Source organism: Cricetulus griseus (assembly GCF_003668045.3).
Source record: "Cricetulus griseus strain 17A/GY chromosome 1 unlocalized genomic scaffold, alternate assembly CriGri-PICRH-1.0 chr1_1, whole genome shotgun sequence".
Taxonomy (NCBI): domain Eukaryota; kingdom Metazoa; phylum Chordata; class Mammalia; order Rodentia; family Cricetidae; genus Cricetulus; species Cricetulus griseus.
The window spans coordinates 271,499,981-271,521,017 of record NW_023276807.1 but is presented as its reverse complement, the minus strand read 5'-3'; the positions used below and the strand labels follow the sequence as shown (position 1 = coordinate 271,521,017).

General features: G+C 46.1%; 1 protein-coding gene across 15 annotated transcripts in view; it reads left to right on the top strand.

The window, feature by feature from the left end:
• Dock9 (dedicator of cytokinesis 9) overlaps positions 1 to 21,037 on the top strand; it is a 253,751-nt gene that overhangs the window by 189,113 nt on the left and 43,601 nt on the right. For 7 of the 15 annotated variants that reach the window (XM_027389660.2, XM_027389659.2, XM_027389661.2 and 4 more), the window contains exons 29-38: positions 69 to 152; positions 806 to 917; positions 2,737 to 2,915; positions 3,319 to 3,432; positions 5,864 to 5,981; positions 11,099 to 11,232; positions 13,308 to 13,422; positions 15,754 to 15,820; positions 16,973 to 17,020; positions 19,379 to 19,515. In XM_027389660.2, the coding sequence (XP_027245461.1) occupies positions 69 to 152; positions 806 to 917; positions 2,737 to 2,915; positions 3,319 to 3,432; positions 5,864 to 5,981; positions 11,099 to 11,232; positions 13,308 to 13,422; positions 15,754 to 15,820; positions 16,973 to 17,020; positions 19,379 to 19,515 (1,108 nt within the window). Of the gene's footprint in view, positions 1 to 68; positions 153 to 805; positions 918 to 2,736; positions 2,916 to 3,318; positions 3,433 to 5,863; positions 5,982 to 11,098; positions 11,233 to 13,307; positions 13,423 to 15,753; positions 15,821 to 16,972; positions 17,021 to 19,378; positions 19,516 to 20,014; positions 20,059 to 21,037 lie in introns of all 15 variants that reach the window. The other 8 variants (XM_027389665.2, XM_027389662.2, XM_027389670.2 and 5 more) reach the window with 3 other exon arrangements.

Here is a 21,037-nt window from a genome sequence, read left to right as displayed (position 1 = left end):
CTGGCTAGAAGCCAGGGTTCTGCAAATGGTGGGTCTCAGCTAATGGCTCTTGGCTTGTTGGCCCACAGAGATGCTTCACCTTCATGGACAGGGGCTTCGTCTTCAAGCAGATCAACAACTACATCAGCTGCTTTGCTCCCGGAGACCCCAAGGTAGCGTGGCCCTGGACACTGTTCCTTGAATCTGGCTAGCCCCGTTCACATCTGGGAACCCACCTGTTGTTCTCGGTTCTCGTCAGACTTTTCTTTTGTTCCTCTAGAGGAACTTGACTCCCCTCTTGGGTATGCTGGTGCTTACTGGTATGCATAAATGTGTTAGGGGTCATTACTGGTATGCATAAATGTGTTAGGGGTCAAGTAGCCCTGAACAAAAAATAGACACTTGTTCTTCAGCCCCTAGACTGACTTAACAACCAAAAGCCTGTGCGGTGTGGATCGCAGATCGTTTACCTGGACCAAAGAAGTAACCATGTAGCCTTTCCCACAGAATTATCTTTATTGCCCTCCCGCTTATTGATATTTTTTAATTGTATTGAATCTGTGTAATTGTAAGCTACTTGATCCTTTTAGACATGAGAAGCATCAATAATGAGTGACTTAAAGTCTGCTGAAGGCATTAGTTAATGAAGTGTGTTCTTGGTTTTCACACAAATGCCTGTAGCCATCCTAACGTCTACAAAGAAACAAGCGTTTGGTCCCCATGGGCCAAGGAGTGAATCCTTGGGTACTTTACTTCTAATAGGTTTATTAGAACCCAGTATCCAATATCCAGCAAGGTTTTCATGTCTAAGCATTTCTTCCTGCAGACTCTCTTTGAGTACAAGTTTGAGTTTCTCCGAGTGGTGTGCAACCATGAACACTACATCCCTTTGAACTTGCCGATGCCATTTGGAAAAGGCAGGATTCAGAGGTACCAAGGTAATCTACCTCTACACGGCTCCCTTTCTCACAAAGAGAATTGTGTCATTTGTAAAAAAGAAAAGTACTAATTCAAATGTTATCCAACAATTTAATTTTATTCATGGATGAGTATCTTCTGCTGTGTGTGTGTGTGTGTGTGTGTGTGTGTGTGTGTGTGTGTGTGTGTGATTTCCATTTCCACAGTCATTGATAAAATCTTAGTAGAAACTGGCTTTTCAGCAAACCTAGAGACAGCCATACAAATGAGGGTAGCAGGCCTGAAGTTTTTCTGGGTTTGTCAGACATAGACATCGTGACTTGTTTTTCATTTTAAAATTCTTTTACTTAACAGAGACCTGTCTTATTTACTGCGTTTGTTTTTGTTTTGCTTTCCCCTCTTGTAAATTAGCTTTTCTTTCACCAACTGTGGAGTCAAATGACACTCCTGTAGGTAGGTGTGGGGCGGAGGCCTCTTATCCTTGCATTTTCCTCCAGTTTACCCCCCACAAAGAAAAGGAATGCAAGTGATTGCTCAGCTGCTTCCTAGAGTATCCATTCGGGCGTCTCTGCACATCCAATCAGGTTTTCAATTTCTGATGAATGGGTGAATTTGTTTTCCATTGAGCTAAGACATTGCTGCCAAACCTCAGACTTGAGGTGTGCTCCTGGGGTGTGTCTTGATTCTCTGGCATGCTGTTTCAAGAAGCAGAACAAGCAAAGCCCTGCTTCACCCCCAAACCACACCCCACCACTCCCACAGCCCTTGTCCGTGGAAGCCTCAGGAGCGTGAAGCACGTGGCTTTTTCCTGAGCATTTTGTGTTTGCATGCTGCTCCCGACCCTCTGAGTCTGGAGAGACTGAGTTCTGTGCGTCTACTTGTTTTCATGCACTGGACCCTAAGCCAGACACAGCAAACAAGACCATAAGTCATTATCTCCCCTCCGAGATTTAGGGGTGCCCCAGCTGTAGAGTCTAGTCTGCAGAAACTGTGAACTGTGAGCAGCTGAACATGATCATTCTGGAGAGACAGATATCCTTTCTTTCTACTGCTGAGTGTTCTCTGTAGGGACTGATGTGTTGAGGATCTGCAAGGACGGTCCTTAGGACTTTCTTGGGTGATGGTGTCAGTGGCTGACTTGGTCCTTCTTTGTGCTTCCTGCCGTTCGGGGGCATGTGTGCCTGCTTTGATTGACCCCTTTCAGTAGGTTTCCTGTCTGTCCCCCTCCTCTTTTCCAGATGAACTCTCCTCATCACGGCACTTGCTCACGAGTTACTGGTTTGGTTTAGTGTATTTCATTGTAGTTTAAGAGAGACACTTTAGGAAAGACAGCAGAAATCATGCATTTGTTTAATGGAAGTGGAATAGGTAGGTTACGTGCTGCCGTGTGTATCATTTATAAAATAGGTTGGTTTCATTAGGGCTGTAACAGACATTGATAGCTAGGGAATGCATTTACTCAAGAAGTAAATGACATTTGAATAAATCATATGTATTAATTCTTTAATGATGTAGTTTTATTTAAAAGCTGATCTCCTGTAGTAGTGTTAGTACGGTAACTTCATTTTAAAAATTTTGTCACTAAAGTATTTTTAACATGATTGCTGTCGTATATTCTAAAAGTTGGTACTAAAGCCAGTTCCACACTCAAAATTCAGGGCCGCTATTTTGTGTTTCAGTTTGGTTTTCCTGTTAGAATTTGACGTGTTAAGAGCAGGGTAGCCTGGCAGAATCACCTGTAGCCACACAGCGGTGGAGGACGAGTGGAGATGGGTGACATTCTTATGTGGCTCAGGCACCATCCGACCGTCCTGAACCCGAGTGCTGTCTTTATTTCAGATCTCCAGCTCGACTACTCCTTAACGGATGAATTCTGCAGAAACCACTTCTTGGTGGGATTGTTGCTCAGGGAGGTGGGCACTGCCCTCCAGGAATTCCGAGAGGTTCGAGTCATTGCCATCAGTATGCTCAAGAACCTGCTGATAAAGCATTCTTTTGATGACAGATACGCTTCAAGGGTGAGTGGCTCCCAGAGGAGGGAAGTATGCATTGGTAAATGTCCTTTATTTTAAGTGGTGTAAGGGAAATAGCCAATTAAATAAATCCTCTTAACAGCTTTTTTTTTTTTTCATTAAGGGAAAAATCCAAACAAAAGCAACAGACAGTGTAACTCAGTCTGCCAGTGCTTTGCTCAGGAAGGATAGGCAGGGCTAGGCAGCAAGGAGAATTCTGGGAAGTGTAGGCAGACACTAGTGGCATGCAGCAGAGGAAGGAATAAGACCACATGGAAATACTTAGATTAATAGAAATGGGTTGATATTAAGACAGAGCTAGCCAATAAGAAGCCCTAGCATCGGCCAACAGTTTTATAATTAATGTATCTTGTGGAACTGGGCGGGACATGTCTGTCTCTTCTTCCAGAGTCACCAGGCACGGATAGCCACTCTCTACCTGCCTCTCTTTGGTCTGCTCATCGAAAACGTCCAGCGCATCAACGTGAAGGATGTCTCACCCTTCCCCGTGAACCCAGGCAGTGTACGTGAGCTGATCTGCTGACTACACCTCTCAGTGTCCCGGGGCTGCTATAACAGAGGGCTTTAGACTGTGACTCGGCATGGTGGAGTTTGGTTCCCTCACTTGGAGAGTGCAGTCATGAGGCTGCAGGGGGAGGGGTGGTTCCTCATGGCTGCAGCTGCTGGCTTTGTCACTCCACTTTGTGAGCCCACCCCCTTTCCTTTTCCTGAAAAGACACTAGAGGCTGAATTGAGAGCCCCGTCCAGTGTGAACTCTTAATTTACATCCTATTGATATGTAGAAAGATACCATTTTCAAGTATGGTAACACTGACACTCCAGGTAGGCATGGATTTCAGGGGACCCTACTCAACCGTCTACCCTTCCTTGTTCTGATAACATCATACTGCATAATACCCATGGGAGATTATATTCCTTTTTTAAAAGTTGTAAGATGTGTCTATTTTTATCTTATGTGTGTGTGGCCCACATGTCTGTGCCAGTGGAAGCCCAAATAGGGCATCAGCTCTCTTGGAACTGGAGTTAGAGGCAGTCGTGAGCTGTCGTGGGAGCTGGGAACCCAAACAGGGTCCTCCAGAGGAGTGGCCAGTATGCTTAGACTAAGATGGAATCATCATGGATAAACTTTCAACCCTGGCTCTATTAATGGCCTAATTCGATCTGCTCAGCAAGATGCAAGTGATGACACATGTCTCAGCTGTCCCAGCACTCAGGAGGTCACAGGAGGATCACACATTCAAGGCTAGCCCGGGCTACAAGGAATCGGGATCAAGGCACAAGAAGCTGGCGTGGCGCTAACCTTTCTCCATTATTGCTCATGTAGGGCTCGGCTCTAACTGTACCCCATGCCCATTCTGGGGAAAGCCACCTCTTTGAGTCCTGTTTCTCTCCATTAGACTGTAAGTCAGAGATGTCAGGAAGAGAAACATGGGACACATGGGCAAAAGAGCCATACATAGAAAATAAATAAATGAAAGATTCTTGGAATCATCCTAGAATTCAACATTTTCAAAGCATGAATGTCCGATTCCTTGTCGTAACTAAATTGCAAAAGGCTTTATCCTTATTAACTACAAATGAGAAGCAAGTGCTCACCCTGTGTGCATGTGTGTACGCGCACAGATGCGTGTGGTGTGTAGAGAACAGAGGTCATCATCTTCAATCCCGTGTTGTTGGGAGGACAGCAGGGTCTCTCAGTGAACCTGGAGCTTGCTGACTGATACACTAGCTGCCTGGAGAGCTCTTGAGATCCGCCCATTTCTGCTCCCCACCCCCAGTGCTGGGCCACACACTCCACCATGCCCAGCTCTTACATGGTTGTTGGGAATCTGAACTCAGGAACCAAAAGTTGTCTCCACGGACCATTTCTAACTATGAAAATTTATCAAAATTTCATAACCCAAAGTATCTTCCTCAAATATCTTTTCCTGGCCTCAGTGGCTCTATCTGCTAATGATTTTAACAGACATCACTGAATCCTTTGCCTGTATATTCTCGACCATGAGCCATTGTTAATCTGGCCACTTTGGGAACTGGAGTTACAGGTGGTTGTGAGCCACCTTATAGGTGCTGGGAATCAAACCAGGTCCTCTAGGAAAACAGCCAGTGCTCTTAACCCTGAGCCATCTCTCTGATCCCCACATTGTCCTATTTTTACACTATTCACCCTTAAATCATGTTATTCTAAGCGGGTCCAGGTTGGTACCACTCGTGTTTCTGTTTCCAGTGGTGTGGTGTGAAGTTTACCCTCCTCGGCCTCACTCTGATCTGGCGTTTTCCTGAGTCACTTTCCACATGTGTGTCCTCTTACTCCCAGAGCTTCTCTAAGCCGAGTGACTCAGGACAAAGCATGATCTCCCTGTCTTGTTCTAACCCCAGAGAACACGAACAGAAGGTCTTGCTTTGGGTTTCACCAAAGTAAAAATCCACCTTCTTGATATATTTAAAATTAATATACATTCTCCTGGAACGGTGAGTTCCCATCGGAGCATCCAGAAGCTGTAGCTGATGCCTCTGATTTACAAGGACAGGAAACCCTGACTTACAAGGACAGGAAACCCTGACGTTGCTGCAGTCAGAAGAGAAGGGACACCTTCACTCTACAGGGGGAGAGGTTTCAGTGAGTCCAGAAAGGCAGGAAGTGGGGGTGTGGCCAGGACAAAATGGGAGAGGTGTTTGGGCCAGAGAAGAGATGGGTAGAACGAGGAGCGGCCTTTCCCTGCCTCCTCACCTTAGGACCCCTGCCTCCTCTGTGCTCTCCTCCTCTGGTCCCTCTGCGTCCTCCTCTCTTGTAGGCACGCCTCTCGTGCGTGCATCTGCCTACCCCCTGGAGATGCTGAATCTGTCCAGCTGTTTTGTGTCTCGCCTTTACACTTGAAGGCCACGTGCCTTGTTCAGCCACCTCTAACCGTTTCTTCTCTTCCCTTTGGCAGATTGTGAAGGACGAGCCCCTGGCTGTGCCCACAGGGAATCCACTCATGACGCCACAGAAGGGAAACACACTAGACCACAGCCTGCACAAAGACCTCTTGGGCGCCATCTCTGGCATCGGTAATGTTCCTTGCTCTTACTGGCCTTGTCCTGTGTTCCTCAGAGGACTTTCACTCTCACAAGTCATTAGGGTAACTTAGGACTTGGTCCTTCTGCCTTGGATAGTCTCCGGGTTGTGGCATTTCACCACGCAAGTCTGTCAGGCGCTGTAATCAGGATGCTGGTGAATCCGAAACAGGGTCACACCGACACTCAACGCCACATTGCCTTTTGTTTGCCTCTGCAGCTGATTGGCTCTTAAATCTGAATTGGATTCTTTATGCTTTGAGAAGCAAACTGTCAGCAGCTACTGGGGTGAGAGGAAGATTTCCATGTCATGCTGGTGAGCTAGATGAGGCGTGACAGTCTTGTTCATAATTCTGAAGGAGGAGGCAGTTTGTAGCTGGGATCTGATCCTAGAGATCGGTTCTCTGAGATCTTCTGTTCGGCACCCTTTTCCTCCTCCGTTTTAAAAACAGCCCCATGGGAAGGAAAACAGATGGCATAAATCAAGACTCAGAGGGAGACGTCTGTCTGCGGAAAATGCACCTATTTATGTTCTGACTAATTGAGCTGCATAACGATAATGAGACATGAGCAGAGAAATACATATGCAAGCAAGATCGGAGGATTTTAATAGGGCGTTCACAGTCTAATTCTGTCTCCAGTTGCCCTCCGCTAACCACACTCTGTGTCCGTAAAGCATCCCACTGTGGCTAGTGGCTACGCCACCCGTTAATGCTACAAATCATGGGGCAAGACAAGACATGCCTTTTAGCCACTGGATTTACCAGACTAAGGCATGCCTCCCAAATCAGTGCTCTTTTTTGTTTGTTTTGTTTTGGTTTTTTGGGTTTTTTTGTTTTTTTGTTTTTTTGTTTTTTTTTTTTTTTGAGATAGGGTTTCTCTGGCTTTGAAAGCTGTCCTGGAACTAGCTCTTGTAGACCAGGCTAGTCTCGAACTCACAGAGATCTGCCTGCCTCTGCCTCCCAAGTGCTGGGATTAAAGGCATGCGCCACCACCGCCTGGCCGGATTCAGTGTTCTTACTGTCTCTGTTATATACCCTTTTTCAGAGAACACAATGAAATGAGCGTAGCTTGTGACATCAGAAAGCCCATGCCGACGTCTAGTGGAAACTATCCTACACTGCCAACCCAGTCCTGGAGCTCATTTTTCTAATGGATAATTGACATGGTTATGTTCCCCCTTTCTATATATATAAAGATTTTTATAGATTAAAAGCTAATACACAGTAAATTCTGGGAGCAGAGGGAAGCCCATGGTAAATGTCCCACAAATGTCGACTGTTGCAGGGCGTTTTGTGGTTCTGCCCTGCTCTGCACGGACACTGAGTCCTTGCTGTGAGTAGGGAGATGGCCTCTAGAGGGTTTGGTGCAGTGGTTCCCGTACTGGCTTAGCTCAAGCAGGTGTGGATTTGCTTCTGGACTCCACCACTACCTGGTTGTCCCTTGGGGTGTTTTAACGCCTGCAGCCTCTGTGTCCTTATCACTAAGCTACCATTATCAGGATAAAAGGCTGATGCAGTGTAGAGTGGTTGCCATGGAAACATGTGCTGTTGTTGTTATAGCTAGCTTAGTTGCATTGTGGGATCCATGCTTTAGAATGAATGCATTCTCGGGGCCAAAGAGACGAGTCCAAAGCCTGCCAATGTGTTTGGAAGTCTTAGTGCTCTGTTCTCTCTGGCCAGTACTGGACAGGACCACAAGGGAAACATGGCAGACTTGGTGGAAATGATCAAGCCACATCCAATTCACTCTTATTCAGAAGTCACAGTGTTCATTCGATTCAGAATATTCAGTGTTAGGATTTGAGATTCCTTGGGAAGGTAGCAAGAAGCCGCTGGGGGTATCCTTACCATGACCCGAATGGCAGACTCGGACTCCTGTGTGTACATGGTACAGTTAGGGCTTGTGACTGGTCTCTTTTCATTCTTTATTGAATTTCCACAGCCAAATCCACTTTTTCAGAAGGCGACCACAGCAGCTTTCTTTACCCTCGGCTTTCTCTTTGCTTCAGCAGTGATCCTCGTTCCTTTTAGAAACATCTTCCAGGGAAGCCCCACCTGGGAACAGGGTTTGCCGCTAGATTTGGGTTTTGTTCTGGATGCTATTGCAGCTGTCACTCATGAGGGAGCCTCCAGCTGACTTTGGTGCTGGGATTTATCCTTCTGGAAAATGTGAAGAAGTCGTATTATCAAACATCCTGAGGGCAAGTCCCTCAGAAGTCTTCAGAGTATGTACATGAGAATTTCTAGAATGGGTTACTGGATAAAAATCACTCTAAGATTCCTTCCGCTTTAGAGAACCAACCCCCCTCAGATTCCCAGTTCCCCTCCCATCAGTTTTGTATAAACGAAAGGGAGTGGAACCAAACTGTATTTTAGTCATATGTTGTTTAAGGCCTTCAAAAACCCAATCCCTGTGGGCTGGAGAGATAGTTCAATGGTTAGGAGCACTTGTTGCTCTTGCAGAGGACCTGGGTTCTGTTCCCAGTGCCCACGGCTGTCTCTAACTTCATTTCCAAAGGATCTGATGCCCCCTTCTGGCCTCTGTGGGCAGGTGCATTTGCATGAAGGCAAAACGGCCATATTCATAAAAGAAAAATAATTTCTGAAGTCATTCCGTGTGAAAGTGACATCACTGATTAATTCCTGAAATAAATGTTCATATTTTAAAAAAATACTTGAAAATTAAATAAAGTCATTCCTTGGCAAGGACACAAACACACATACACCTGCATACGTGTGCTTACACACATGCATTGTGAGAACAAGAAATGCATGTTGATTTGAGTTACTTCATTTGCATCTGTTTGCCTTAAATTAGGCCTGCAACTTGGAAATCTGAGAATGGTGGGTATAGTGTCTGCTTCTTGACCCCTTTCACCTGAGTTCCGAGTCCTATCGCCACTGTGAGCTTTGATCGCTTTAAGAGAACTATAACTACCATGTGGTCACAGCCTGTATTTCTTTTCTCTCCCTATGGAAATGGAGTTATAATTTCTTCGTACGGATTTCCACCCATTCCTGTGACAGTCTGAAGTGTGGAGTCACGCAGCCTTGTGTGTACTTTGCAGTAAATGCTAGGAAGGGAGGATTTACATGTGTGTTACACACACATCTGTAACCATCAAGATCATCTCCGGGTTGATAAGAGGTGATGAACACGAGCCATTAGCAATGAAATTTAAAAGTATGACAACTAAGAGACTTAGAAAAACTGAGCATGGCTTATAGTCATCTGTCAGTCTGTCTGTCCATCCGTCAGTCTGCCCATCCATCCATCCATCCATCCATCCATCCATCCATCTCTCCATCCTTCCTGTCTGAGCCCATTTTCCTGCTGAAATCTGCAATGTCCTGTTGTAGCTTGCAGTCCTGGTACTTTTTGGCTTGGGTCTTCTGCACCGTGCTCCCACAGCCGCCAAGCACAGGGCCAAGAGTCTCATGCCCTCTTTCTGCTGAAGGTTCACAGGATGCCAAGTCCAAAAAAGCATCTTTAGTGTATAATTTATTTCATCTTATCTAAACAGGAAGGTAATTCCTTACCTTAAGAAAATCTCCAGCTGGAGAGATGACCCAGAGGTTAAGAGCACTGCTGCCCTTCCAGAGATTCAAGTCCCCAAAACCACATGGTGGCTCACAACCATCTGTAATGAGATCTGGAGCCCTCTCCAGATACATACAGACAGAATACTGTATACATAATAAATAATTAAATCTTTAGAAAAAGAAAAAGCCAGGTGGTTGTGGTGCACTCGGGGCAGATTCTGTGAGTTCAAGTCTGGTCTGGACTGCGGAGCAAGTTCTGGGACAGGCTCCAAAGCTACACAGAGAAACCCTGACTAGAGAGAGGGGGCGTGGAGAGGGGAAAGAAAGACTCCATAGTTCCCAGGTGAAGGCAGGTTCCTACCTTCAAATACTGTTGTTTCTTACATGTAAAATTTTCATCTCTAAAAGATTTCCTTCCTTCCTTCCTTCCTTCCTTCCTTCCTTCCTTCCTTCCTTCCTCCCTCCCTCCCTCCCTTCCTTCCTTCCTTCCTTTGCAACAGACAGTGCCAGACATTTTCAGTTTACAGATTAAGGGAGGATATAACTAACTGTCATAACTTTTCATAGTATCTTCAAGTTGAAACTAATAGCATTGTTTATCAGAATTTACCTCTCTGTTTTACAGTTCAGGCCTTAAAAACAAACAGTACTTAGTAGGCCTTTTAAAAGCAGTGTGGATAAATGTAAGGAAAAGTGCTTTGATTTCACTGTTGTGACTTCAAGCTGTTGCTAGTGGGTTGTTTATACGGTATGGATACTTGGTTTCTGTACTTCAGAATCAGAGTGTACACTTCCTGTTCCACATTGTTGCCTAAAACTTGCTTTTTTACCATAGCAAAATACCAAACACCAGCTTCAGGAAGACGAGATGTCAGCCCATAGCACTGTCATCCGTTGAAATGCAGTCTCTGGCCAGGGTCAAATTAGCATTGTGGGTCCGTATGGTTTTTAAATGTCCCCTTGCGCTTTCTGAGAATTTCCTGAGGCAGCTTAGCATGCAGGTTGTCCATTACAGGTTTATGATAGAGCTTGCTTTTTGATTAAATGTTTTGGTTGTAACCATCCTTCTTCCACTTTGGATCCCATTCTGAAATCATCCATGTGCTTTAGTCTGAGGGAACAAGAGTAGCTTCTGGTAAGCGAATGAACAGTGCGTCTATGAAAGGTTATTCTGATCTCGGTCTGCCCTTGCCTGGGCTTTCAAGGGGTGATGTAACTGCTGAGCCAGCTCAGTGGTTGAGAGTGCTCCCCGGTCTTGCAGAGGACCTGGGCTCAGCTCCCAGCACCACATGTCGACCCACAGCCGTCTGTCACTCCAGTTCCAGGACTTCTGACTCCCTCTTCTGGCTCCCTGGCACTTTACACACGTGGTGTACATGCGTACATGCAGACGGACACTTACATAAAATTAAATATTTTAAAAAGGTGAAATAATTTAATACAACTCTCAAGTCATGTCCTTGTGGAAAAATACTAGCCATGAAAACAGTTCCTCTCGAAGTTGAGTGCTTCTCTTTATTTTGTGCCGTCTAACCAAAACTGGGTCTTGCTTTGATTTCCATTTAGCGTCTCCATATACAGCCTCAACCCCCAACATCAACAGCGTGAGAAACGCCGACTCAAGAGGCTCGCTCATCAGCACCGACTCGGGGAACAGCCTCCCAGAAAGGAACCCCGAGAAGAGCAATTCCCTGGATAAGGTGATTTCTTTTCACATAACCCGGTGTTTCTTATGGAATGGGTGGAGCCAGAGTAACCTGCTTCTCACTCTGCTTTTATTACATGTGACCTCTGGGGTTATTGCTTTTAAACACCTTACATGGCATGCAACAGATGACAAGAGCTTTTCCTGTGGGTATGGCTTACACGCTTGAATTCTTGTGTCAGTCCTCTTACGGTTTTAGTGTGCCGCTGGTAACTGAAAACCATAGCCTTCTGCATGTCGGGCAAGTGCCCTGTCATGGAGCTCTATATCCACCGAGTCACTTGAAACTCTGACTTCTATTTCCAGGGTCGCAAATCCAGGCAGTGTTTACATTACAATGGGGCAGGTAGGAGCAAACGATTCTGGCATTTTGCCTCCCAAGGCCCCCAAAACAGACGGGTTAATCTTACCAGTGCTGAGCCGTGGGTGGACCACTTTAGTTACACTGTATCTCCTTCGAACACACACTCCCTTTGTTCTACTAAATCCTGTTCACCTTACTGCAGCCTCAGCCTCCCCAGAACTTTGTAGGAAAAGATGGAGCTTGATATTAACCTGGAATTGGTAAATTGGTATTTCTTGGGGCTCTATATCCCTGAGTTACTTAAGTTACAGGAAAGCTCTTTGCCAGTAAACAGGCATTTAGGGATGTGTTCCTCCTTCTCGGAGCAATCCTTTCTCAACCTCGGCACCAGGGTTGCGACCTTGTCACAGATTCTGCAACCATCGGTGCCACCGTTATCTTTCGGTGCTGAGACATGGCCGTCTCAGTCTGGGTGTGCCGTGATGTGTTGAACTCTTCCCTTGACCCTGACATGCCTCCATGTATAGAGGGACAAGCTGCTCCGGAGGCATTCTGCTTGTGTCGTGCCCAGTGCTGGAGAGGAGGAGAGCTGCCTGTCAGCCAGGAGAAACCGGGTCACTGTGGACTTTTCCCTTCTAACAGTTCCACCTTTGCCAGAGGAAACTCTGCACGCTGTGCCGGTCTTCTCCCCACAAGAAGTACTGAGTTCCCTTGCCAGCTCTCAACTCCATTTGGGGCTTGCTGATGCACCCACACACTTTTACCACTAAAGGCAGCTAAATTTCTTCCTTAAATAAAAATGATCACACATGCTAGTTGAACCTACTCATTTTATGTAGGTATATTTTTTCAATTGACCACCAACACTTTAGGGGGAAAAAACCCAGCTTTTTTCTATGATTTTTTTTTTCATTTGGTACTTGTCAAAAATAAAAAAGTTCTTTTTAAATTGGAAGTACAACCTAAAGGGTTGTTTTTTTAGTCTTCTGTGTCTTTAGTCAGGAGCTAAGACTCTTACTCAGTTATTTCAATGTGAGTCTGAGCTCGCTGCTTCCTGGTGGTAAAAACTCTGCTCATCCTCAGCCCCAAGCTCTCTGATACTGCTGTAACAAAAAGCCGACTGAGGATCAGCCTTTCCAGCTAGGGTGGTTGAAATGCTGTGTGTCCCTGTGTGTCCTTTGGGTCATCTGTCATGATACTGCTGTATCAATAAGCTGACTGAGGAGCGGCCTCAACAGCTAGGGTTGTGGAAGTGCTGTGTGTCCCTGTGTGTCCTTTGGGTGTCTGTTGGGTGTCTCTCCCTCCACTCTCAAAGCACACCCATGCGGTGTCCTGAGCGACGGGCCTCAGTTGCAGGCTTCTGGGCTGGTTTGTCGCTGCTCCACAGGGTTCACCTCACCGTTCTGAGAGGAGGGTCACGTGGTGCCTTGGAGGGCTCCCTCCCAGAATGGATCCTCATGGACATATGTTTGGTTTTTCTTGCATGAGGTTTGACTTGGCCCTTCAGACGATTTTCCTTCCCATTTGCGTGTTGAAAACTGTCCCTCGGGTGTGAAAGGTTTATGCCTTCTGGCTTGCCCCTTAGTCGGAGCTGGAGGTAGCAGCGGTTGTGTTAGCCCTTGTGAGAGGCATCTTGTGAACTTCTGCCTGTGGGCTGGTTACCGGTTCTTTGCCGCTGGTATGATCCGCCTCATAGCTAGAACCCTTTCCTTCGAGGGGAGATGTGTGCATCACAGAGTAGAGAACTAACCTGTGTTTCCTTTCAGCATCAGCAGAGTGGCATGCTGGGAAATTCTGTGGTTCGCTGTGACAAGCTGGACCAGTCAGAGATTAAGAGTCTGCTGATGTGTTTCCTCTACGTGCTGAAAAGCATGTCCGACGGTGGGTAGAGCTGCTTCATTTCCGTCGTCTGCACAGGTCATTTTAGCCAGCAGTAGTTGAAAATTTCAAATATTTAAGAGAACCTCATCTTTGTTTCTTGATGTGTATTGATTTGCTAAACACGGTAGAACTAGAAGCCTTGGTGTGGAAAATCAGTTACTTTTATTTTAGAAAACATTCTAAAATGGAAATGGAATTTTTTTCCTTTTTAATATAGATTTTCACATGGCCCAAGCTGGACCTTTGTAGCCAAAAGTCACTTTGAACTTCTTATCCTCCTGCCTTAACCTCCAGAGCCCTGGATGAGGCACAGGCTACCTTACGTGGGTTCCAGTCTATACAGTGATAAAGATTAAAAGCAGGACTTCTAAATATGTCCCATTCTAGAAATCCAGGGTCATAAAAATACTCTCCATATTTTCTCTAAAGGGTAGCATTAACAAATTTTTAGCCAGCCAGGCGGTGGTGGTGCACTCCTTTAGTCCCGGCACTCTACTGGGGAGACAGAGGCAGGCAATCTCTATGAGTTCAAAGCCAGCCTGGTCTACATGGAGAATTCCAGGACAGCCAAAGCTACACAGAGAGACCCTATCTTGAAATAAAAAGAAAAAATGTTTTTCAGTCAACCCTAGAAATCTACCTAGTCTTGACTTGTGTGTGTGTGTTGTAGAGCAAAGGGAGAAACGCCCCCCAGAAGATAGTTCTCCAGATGACAAAGTCAGGCGTACTGCGCAGTAGCTTCTCATCTTTTCCTCTCCCACTTTAAGGAGCCCAGGTGCACCATGCTTCTTCAAGCCCCCTCCTCCTGAGTAGCCTGAATCCAGAGCCAGGACTACCAAGAATATTGCTGGCCACTGACTGTTCCCCCTGGTGGGTGGTGGCCACAGATGCCTGCTGGGCCACTGTGAAGCTCACCTTCCTCAGCCTCAACTCAGCAGGTTGTCTGAGCTCAGAACCAGCCAGGTAGAAGCCAGTGCCCTTCCCGTTAGTCAGATGAGTCAAACCTGGCCCGGAATGTGACCACCACATGTGTGGATGAAGTCTTACATTCAGTCATGATTATCTCGGTAGGACAGTGGGAGAAGTACTTAGCTTCCCCGAACCTCTGAGGTACATCCATAAATGTAAACTCAAGTCGTCCGTGTGGCATCAGAGGGAGGACTGGATGACAGCATTCCTGTGAAATTGGGACAGCGGCTGCCACAACCTGGCCCGGCTCCTTGCTGTATGCTCCATGTCTTCCCTCCCCATCCCTGCCCCGATGAATGTAGAATACAGACCTTCAGCCGTTGGTCTCAGCTCATCTCAACTGAGCCATTTTTCTGGAGGGAAATCTTTTTATCTGTTTTTACATTCACATATTAAGAGAGCTGAATGTTTACACTCACATATCAAGTGAGAGCGCCCTCCCTGTATGGTAGGTACCCAGTCGAGAGGGTTCCCACAGAGCTCTAAATGTGTTTGGCGTTGAATATCCTGTGTCAGTTTCAAGCATTTCTCCTTGAGATGTAGCTGGATGTGAAAGCCCATGTGACAGGGTGTTCTGAAAAGCATCCTTGTAATAAGCTCAGAAAGAAAAACAACCGTAATATCCGTAATATCCATCGGTAGAAATGGCCAATTCCCTCACAGTCGCCCTTGAAGGATACTGGGCATCTCGGAAGCGTCTTAGCAGGGCCGATCGATATTACTCTTTTAAAACTCAAAGGCAGGGGCTGGAGAGATGGCTCAGCTGTTAGGAGCAGCTGCTGCTCTTGCAGAGGTCTGAGTTCAGTTCCCAGCACCCCCACTGGACAGCTCACAACAACCTGCAACTCAGCTCGGGGGATGAGACGCCCTCTGGCCTCCAAAGGCACCTGCGGTCATGTGCACACACGCAACATAGACACACATAGTACACATAATTAAAAATAAATCTAAAAGAACTTTAAAAGCAAAACAGCAGATGTTTTCATTTCCAGCAACTCCCATGAAGAGGAGGGAAGGACTCTGTAGAAGGAAATAGAAAGGCAGACTGTGGACTGTTATGGCCTCTTGTATTCTTCAGATTTTTGTCCACTTAAGGCTGCATTATGTGCAAGTTAAATGAGTGGGTTTGTACTATAATATAGCACAGGGTGATGTGTTAGTAAAGTCCAGGAGTTCAAGTGTTCTTGGAGTGAAATGAGCCTGCTATGTCTATTGTCTGGGAGAGCCCACCAGTGTGGTCTTGCCTTTGGTCAAATATAAAATTAGAACTACACGCTGGGGTCTATTCCCAATATCATAAGTGATTATCCTTAACACATATAATGTATGTTGTGATTCTAACCAAACAAATGCTTATTTTAGATGCGCTGTTTACATACTGGAACAAGGCTTCCACCACCGAACTGATGGATTTCTTTACAATATCTGAGTGAGTGGTTTTGTTCTTATCTGTCCTCTCTTCATCTAGGAGGTGTGAGGGACGGACACTGTCCTCAGGCAGCAATGTAGGGCATGGCACACAGTCCTTTGTGAGTCAGTCAACAGTGACCAGCCTTAAGACATGTAAATAATTGCTTGTGGTTGATGAGAAACCTCCATGCTTAAGCCACTTTGATAAAACTGCACAAAATATTTTTGCTGCATTGGTGGCTGCTGTTTTTTATGTTAAATCTAGAACCTGTTTTGTCTCTTCAGCATAAGTTTCTGATTTCATTCACGCTCTTTATTTTTAGAAACACAGATCCATTCGTAGCACTTTATCTAAAACTGCTGAGGGTAGATAAGTTTTCAAATTCAGAATTTGGGCTGTTTTTGAAAATTTTACACTTAGAGTTATCAACCTGTAATAGCATCCCAGACAGCACCGCCCCCCCCCCCATCAAACACAGCAGCCTGGATAACTCTGTGGTAAAAGAAAGAAAATTCTTGAGTTATGTTGTTGACTATAATTGAATACGTGTCGACGTAAGCCGCTTTGTGTTTGTTAGTTGCAAAATATTTTCGAAGAAAGTCACGTGGAAACCTTATTCTGAGCCTTGTGCGTACTGGAACTGTGAGGGAGAGCCAGGGGACCTGACCTGCTGACAGGAGTGGTTCCATCCCATGACCGATCCCATGGCTGACTTTAGTGGGGAAATTGTCATTTCCCCGGAGAACCCATTACATTAGCTACCGATTGTTAAAATGCATGGATTTTAAAGGCTGGGTTTGCGGCTCTGTTGTACTTGATGCCTGTTAGGGACAGTTCCATTGCTTGAGCCAAAAGAGAGAGCTCCTGGTATAGACTCATGGCGACACGGCAGGTCTCCGCCAGACCCAAAGGGGTGAATGAATACCTTTATCTGGTTCTACTCCATCCATGCCCGCAGTTCTGGTGGCTGGCACGTGTATGTGTGCCTTCTGATATGCTAATGCTTTTCTTTGGGTGGAGGACCTTATAGGAAATTCCTGAAAGCCAACAGCTAAGGGCTAGCAGGTCTTCAATACATTTTTTTTGTTATTGTTAATAGACTTAAACAAAAACAGTGGGCTGACCACAATTTTAACTGCACATTCTCTAATGATTACCATCTGTCTGCAGAGTCTGCTTACACCAGTTCCAGTACATGGGAAAGCGCTACATAGCCAGGTACTGTGGGGCAACCTATGAAATGTAGTGTCATGTTCTGTGAGTCTGTGTGAGAATGCTCATCTGTGGTGATTGGCAGGTGGGGTTCAGGTAAGCAGCCAACGACCTTAGGTTGCTACCTCCGAATGGTCCAGTCGTCTCTGTCGGCATCCCTATATCCCTTCTGTCTTGTTTTGTTCCATTCCCTTCCCAGGAGGATTGTCTTTAGTATGCTGTGGCTAACAACTTCCGTCCAGAGTCTAACACGCTTCCAGCTTCCATCTCCTTCTCTTCTTCTGCTTCCGTGACATGTTCTCTCCTTCCCCAATGAGTTCTTGTCCTGTCTGTCTTAAAAATTGTCCCTGCTCCCAATTAAGAAGATGCTACATTCTTACCTAACCATTTTTTTTCATAATTAAGAGGATGTTTTTTAAACCCTATGTCAAATTTGTGTGGATTTTCACTGGCCTTGAAAATGGAGCCTTTCCTTTGTTCTTTGCAAGTGTCCTGTGTCCTATCTCACTAGAACTCTGTTGGATCTCTTGTCTCTCCACTGACCTGTCCTGCTTACATTTCTCTCCCGTCTGAGGAGTGCGGGTGTGTGGCCAGACAGCCCTTCTAGGGGGCATTTCCTCCCAGCACATCTTGTCATTACCAGGTCCTAGCCCTGCCCTGTTGACACGCTGTGTTCTGTTGTGTGTCTTTCTGTGTCGGGGATGGGGTCGTTCAGAACGTCATCGTCTTCTATTATTTATTTAACAGTTTGATTATAAGTAAACTACATTTGTTTTAAGAAAGTCTGCCAAGTCTACTTTTAATTGAGATTTGTTTTTCTTGTGGTTTATAGCAGTGAAACAGACCAGACGTTAATAGACACTAAGTTTCAGTGTGGTTGGCTTTTTATACCAGTACTGCCCCCTCTGGGAACTCTTTGGGATTATGTTTTATGTTAAGAACTGAAAGCTTGTATCCTCTTTTAAAAGGAAAGAAATTTAGTGTGATCTATTGAAACACGGTAGTTTTAAAAGTTTTCCAGTCCTAACCTCTGTCTTTAATCACCACCACAATTTTGTTTGTTTTTGAGTATGAAATGCAAGTATATACAGGGTGCCTTTGTGCCAGTCGGCATGGCTTGCCTTCCCCGTCCTGCGCTGCCGCCCTGTGAAGATGGGCAAGCAGTATATCTGCTAACCACCACCAGAAAGCTTTGTGCTTGGCAACTGTGTCACTCCTTCTTGGCAATTTCTGCCGGTTACATCACAGTAAGGCATGTGAAGGGTGTTCTGCCAAGTAGGATAAAATCCCTGAGCTTACACTGGTGAATGTGGGAAGCTGCAGGTTCCTCCCCGACAGAACATTTCAGAGTACTCTGTGAAGTGGTTCTTTCTTTTCCCTCCCCGTAGTGGGTATAAATTTAGCTTTTGGAGGAAAATTTGTCACTTTGTAAGCCCCTGTATATATTTGCATAGAATATGGATTTTGCATAGAAGATGGGCCGCTTAAGAACTGTGATGTAAGGAGCAGAGCCGAGTTGACTTTGTTCCTTGCACTGTGGAAAGACACGCCCTGCTTTACACAAACATTGTCATGGTCTCCGCTGCATGTGACCAGGATCTTGAACCATGACATGAACGCTGTCGGTGTTTGCCGTCCACAAGGTGTGGTTGTGTGAACACTGTGCCCTTCTCCTTGTCCTGGGAATCGATGCCCAGCATGCTGTTGCAGTAGTCCATGCATGACCCTGTGATACCCATGTTACACACAGTAACACAGTAAGGGGCACAGTTGGCTCCGGGAGGGGACAGGTACTGGTGTGGTTCTGTCTACTCTGGTGATGGTACACAGTAAGGAAGTGAGCTGTCTGACCGCTAACCCAGACACTTGTCTGTTTTCTCTACTCGGCTGCTTGACGAGTTTAACCAAGTGTGTGGCACTTCCTCCTGCTTGGGTAAGAATACAGGTGTTCAACTGACTCATTTAACCCTGCCATTGCATGTGTCCTCTGCTTCTTTGGGTGTGTTAAGTTTTGCTCACGCCACGTAGTTCAGAAGGGTTTGCAGTGTCGTCTCCTCAGCTGTCAGCTGCTGACTGTTAGCTCCGCACCGGAGCAAAGCTCCTTGTTTGAAAACTCGCACCTCACTGGTGCTGTCTCGGGATGACAGAGACTCAATGTCTTGGCTTGATTTCACTCCCTCAAAGAAGTCTGGTGGCTTTGCTGCACTCTGTGTTGGAGCTGCCGGCTGTCTGTGTCCCCGGCCACTTGGCTTCTTGTAGCCCAGCTGCCCCTGTGCCATGTCCTCCCAGCTTTACTAATGCTCCCGTCTCGCTTGTTGTAACTCATCTAACGTTTGCTTCTATTCCATTTCACTCGTGTTACAGGAACCAGGAGGGGTTGGGAGCCATAGGTCATGATCGAAAGTCTCAGACATTGCCTGTTTCCCGTAACAGAACAGGAGTGATGCATGCCAGATTACAGCAGCTGGGCAGCCTGGATAACTCTGTCACTTTTAACCACAGTAAGTCCCACGCCATACCATCGTAACAGCCAGCCACCTCTGTACCGTCTCAGAGGGGACAGCCCCGGCCACACCGAAACACATCACCAACTTGATTTTTCTTCCAGAGCAGAACGATTAGGAGAAGAGGTTCCCTTCCTTGGAGGAGAGTCCTGAGCAGTGGGGGGTGACAGAATGTGGAGCCCAGCCAACTACTGCACCCGTCTGGAAGGGCTTAGACACTTGGCCCTAACTCCAGACAGAACTCAGCAGATTCGGGGGGCCAGACATCGCCCCATATTTTAAATTCAGTGCCTGCATTTGTTGTGTTGATTTTTTTCCGCCCTTCCTCCTGTCGCATCTAGGTCAGGTCCATTGGCGTCTCCCACTCGGTGCGTGTAGTTGGTCGAGCGCCCACATCCTGACATGCCACCTGCGAATGAAATGTTAAACCCATGAATCAATTTGCGAGGGTGTGGAAAAGCACCCAGTAACAAAGTGACTTTTTCTGTGTTTTCAGTGTGAGAAAGATATCAAGTGTGCTTGGGATTTCTGTAGACAATGGTAAGATTTAATCAGGTTGGGGTCTGCTTTCCAGACTGCTTCACTTGCAACCGAGACCTTTCCATGCATTCTGCCTTCCTAACCGTGGCCTTTCCTAACCTCCCAGTAGAGAGTCTGCGAGTGGTGGGGAAGGGGGACCATCTTTTAGACTTTACTTTTATCAGTCACCCAAGCAGCTTTATGTGCAGTTTCTAGACATCCCAGTGCTTCAGTCTACCTGAGGAAGGGTTTCTCAAAGCAGAAAGCCTAAAAGGTACCAGCCATGCAGCCCATGAACAATTAGCATGCCCACTTCTGTTCCTACTGTTTTCTGAAGGCCGTTCCTTCTCTCCAAGCGTGATGTAGCCAGTTCCTGTTCTAGAAAAACCACGTGTTCTCATTCCTAGCACTGTCTTTAATACATGGCTATTAATATCCCTGATCACAGTAATTCCATCCGCTGTGGTTGCTGTAGCTTTTTCTTCATGCAGGCTCAGCACAAAGACAGTATCCCCACCACCTTGTATTGGAAGTAGTCCCAAGAAAGGCAACATGAAGTGAGGAATCAAAACAGAGCATTTCTCAGGCATGGTGGTGCACGCTTAAATACCAGCACTCAGAAGGCAGAGGCTGGTGAATGGCTCTCTGTGAGCTCAAGGCTAGCCTACTTTATATATCAAACTTGAGGCCAGCCAAGGTTACATGGTGAGACACTGTGTCAAAAAACAAAACAAAACAAAACAAAACACACACACAAAGTTTGGACTAGCCATATGGCTCAGTGGTTGAGGGCACTGTCTGTTCCTCCAAACGACCTGAGTTCGATTCCCAGCACCCACATGGCGGGTCAAACCATCTGTAACTCCAGTCCCAAAGACTTCTGGCCTAGCATATGGTATACAGACATACATGCAGACAAAACAGCCACACACATACATACTTTTTTTAAAAAGCACACAAAGCAAAGCAACAAACCAGTACAACAGCTTCCCACACTTCT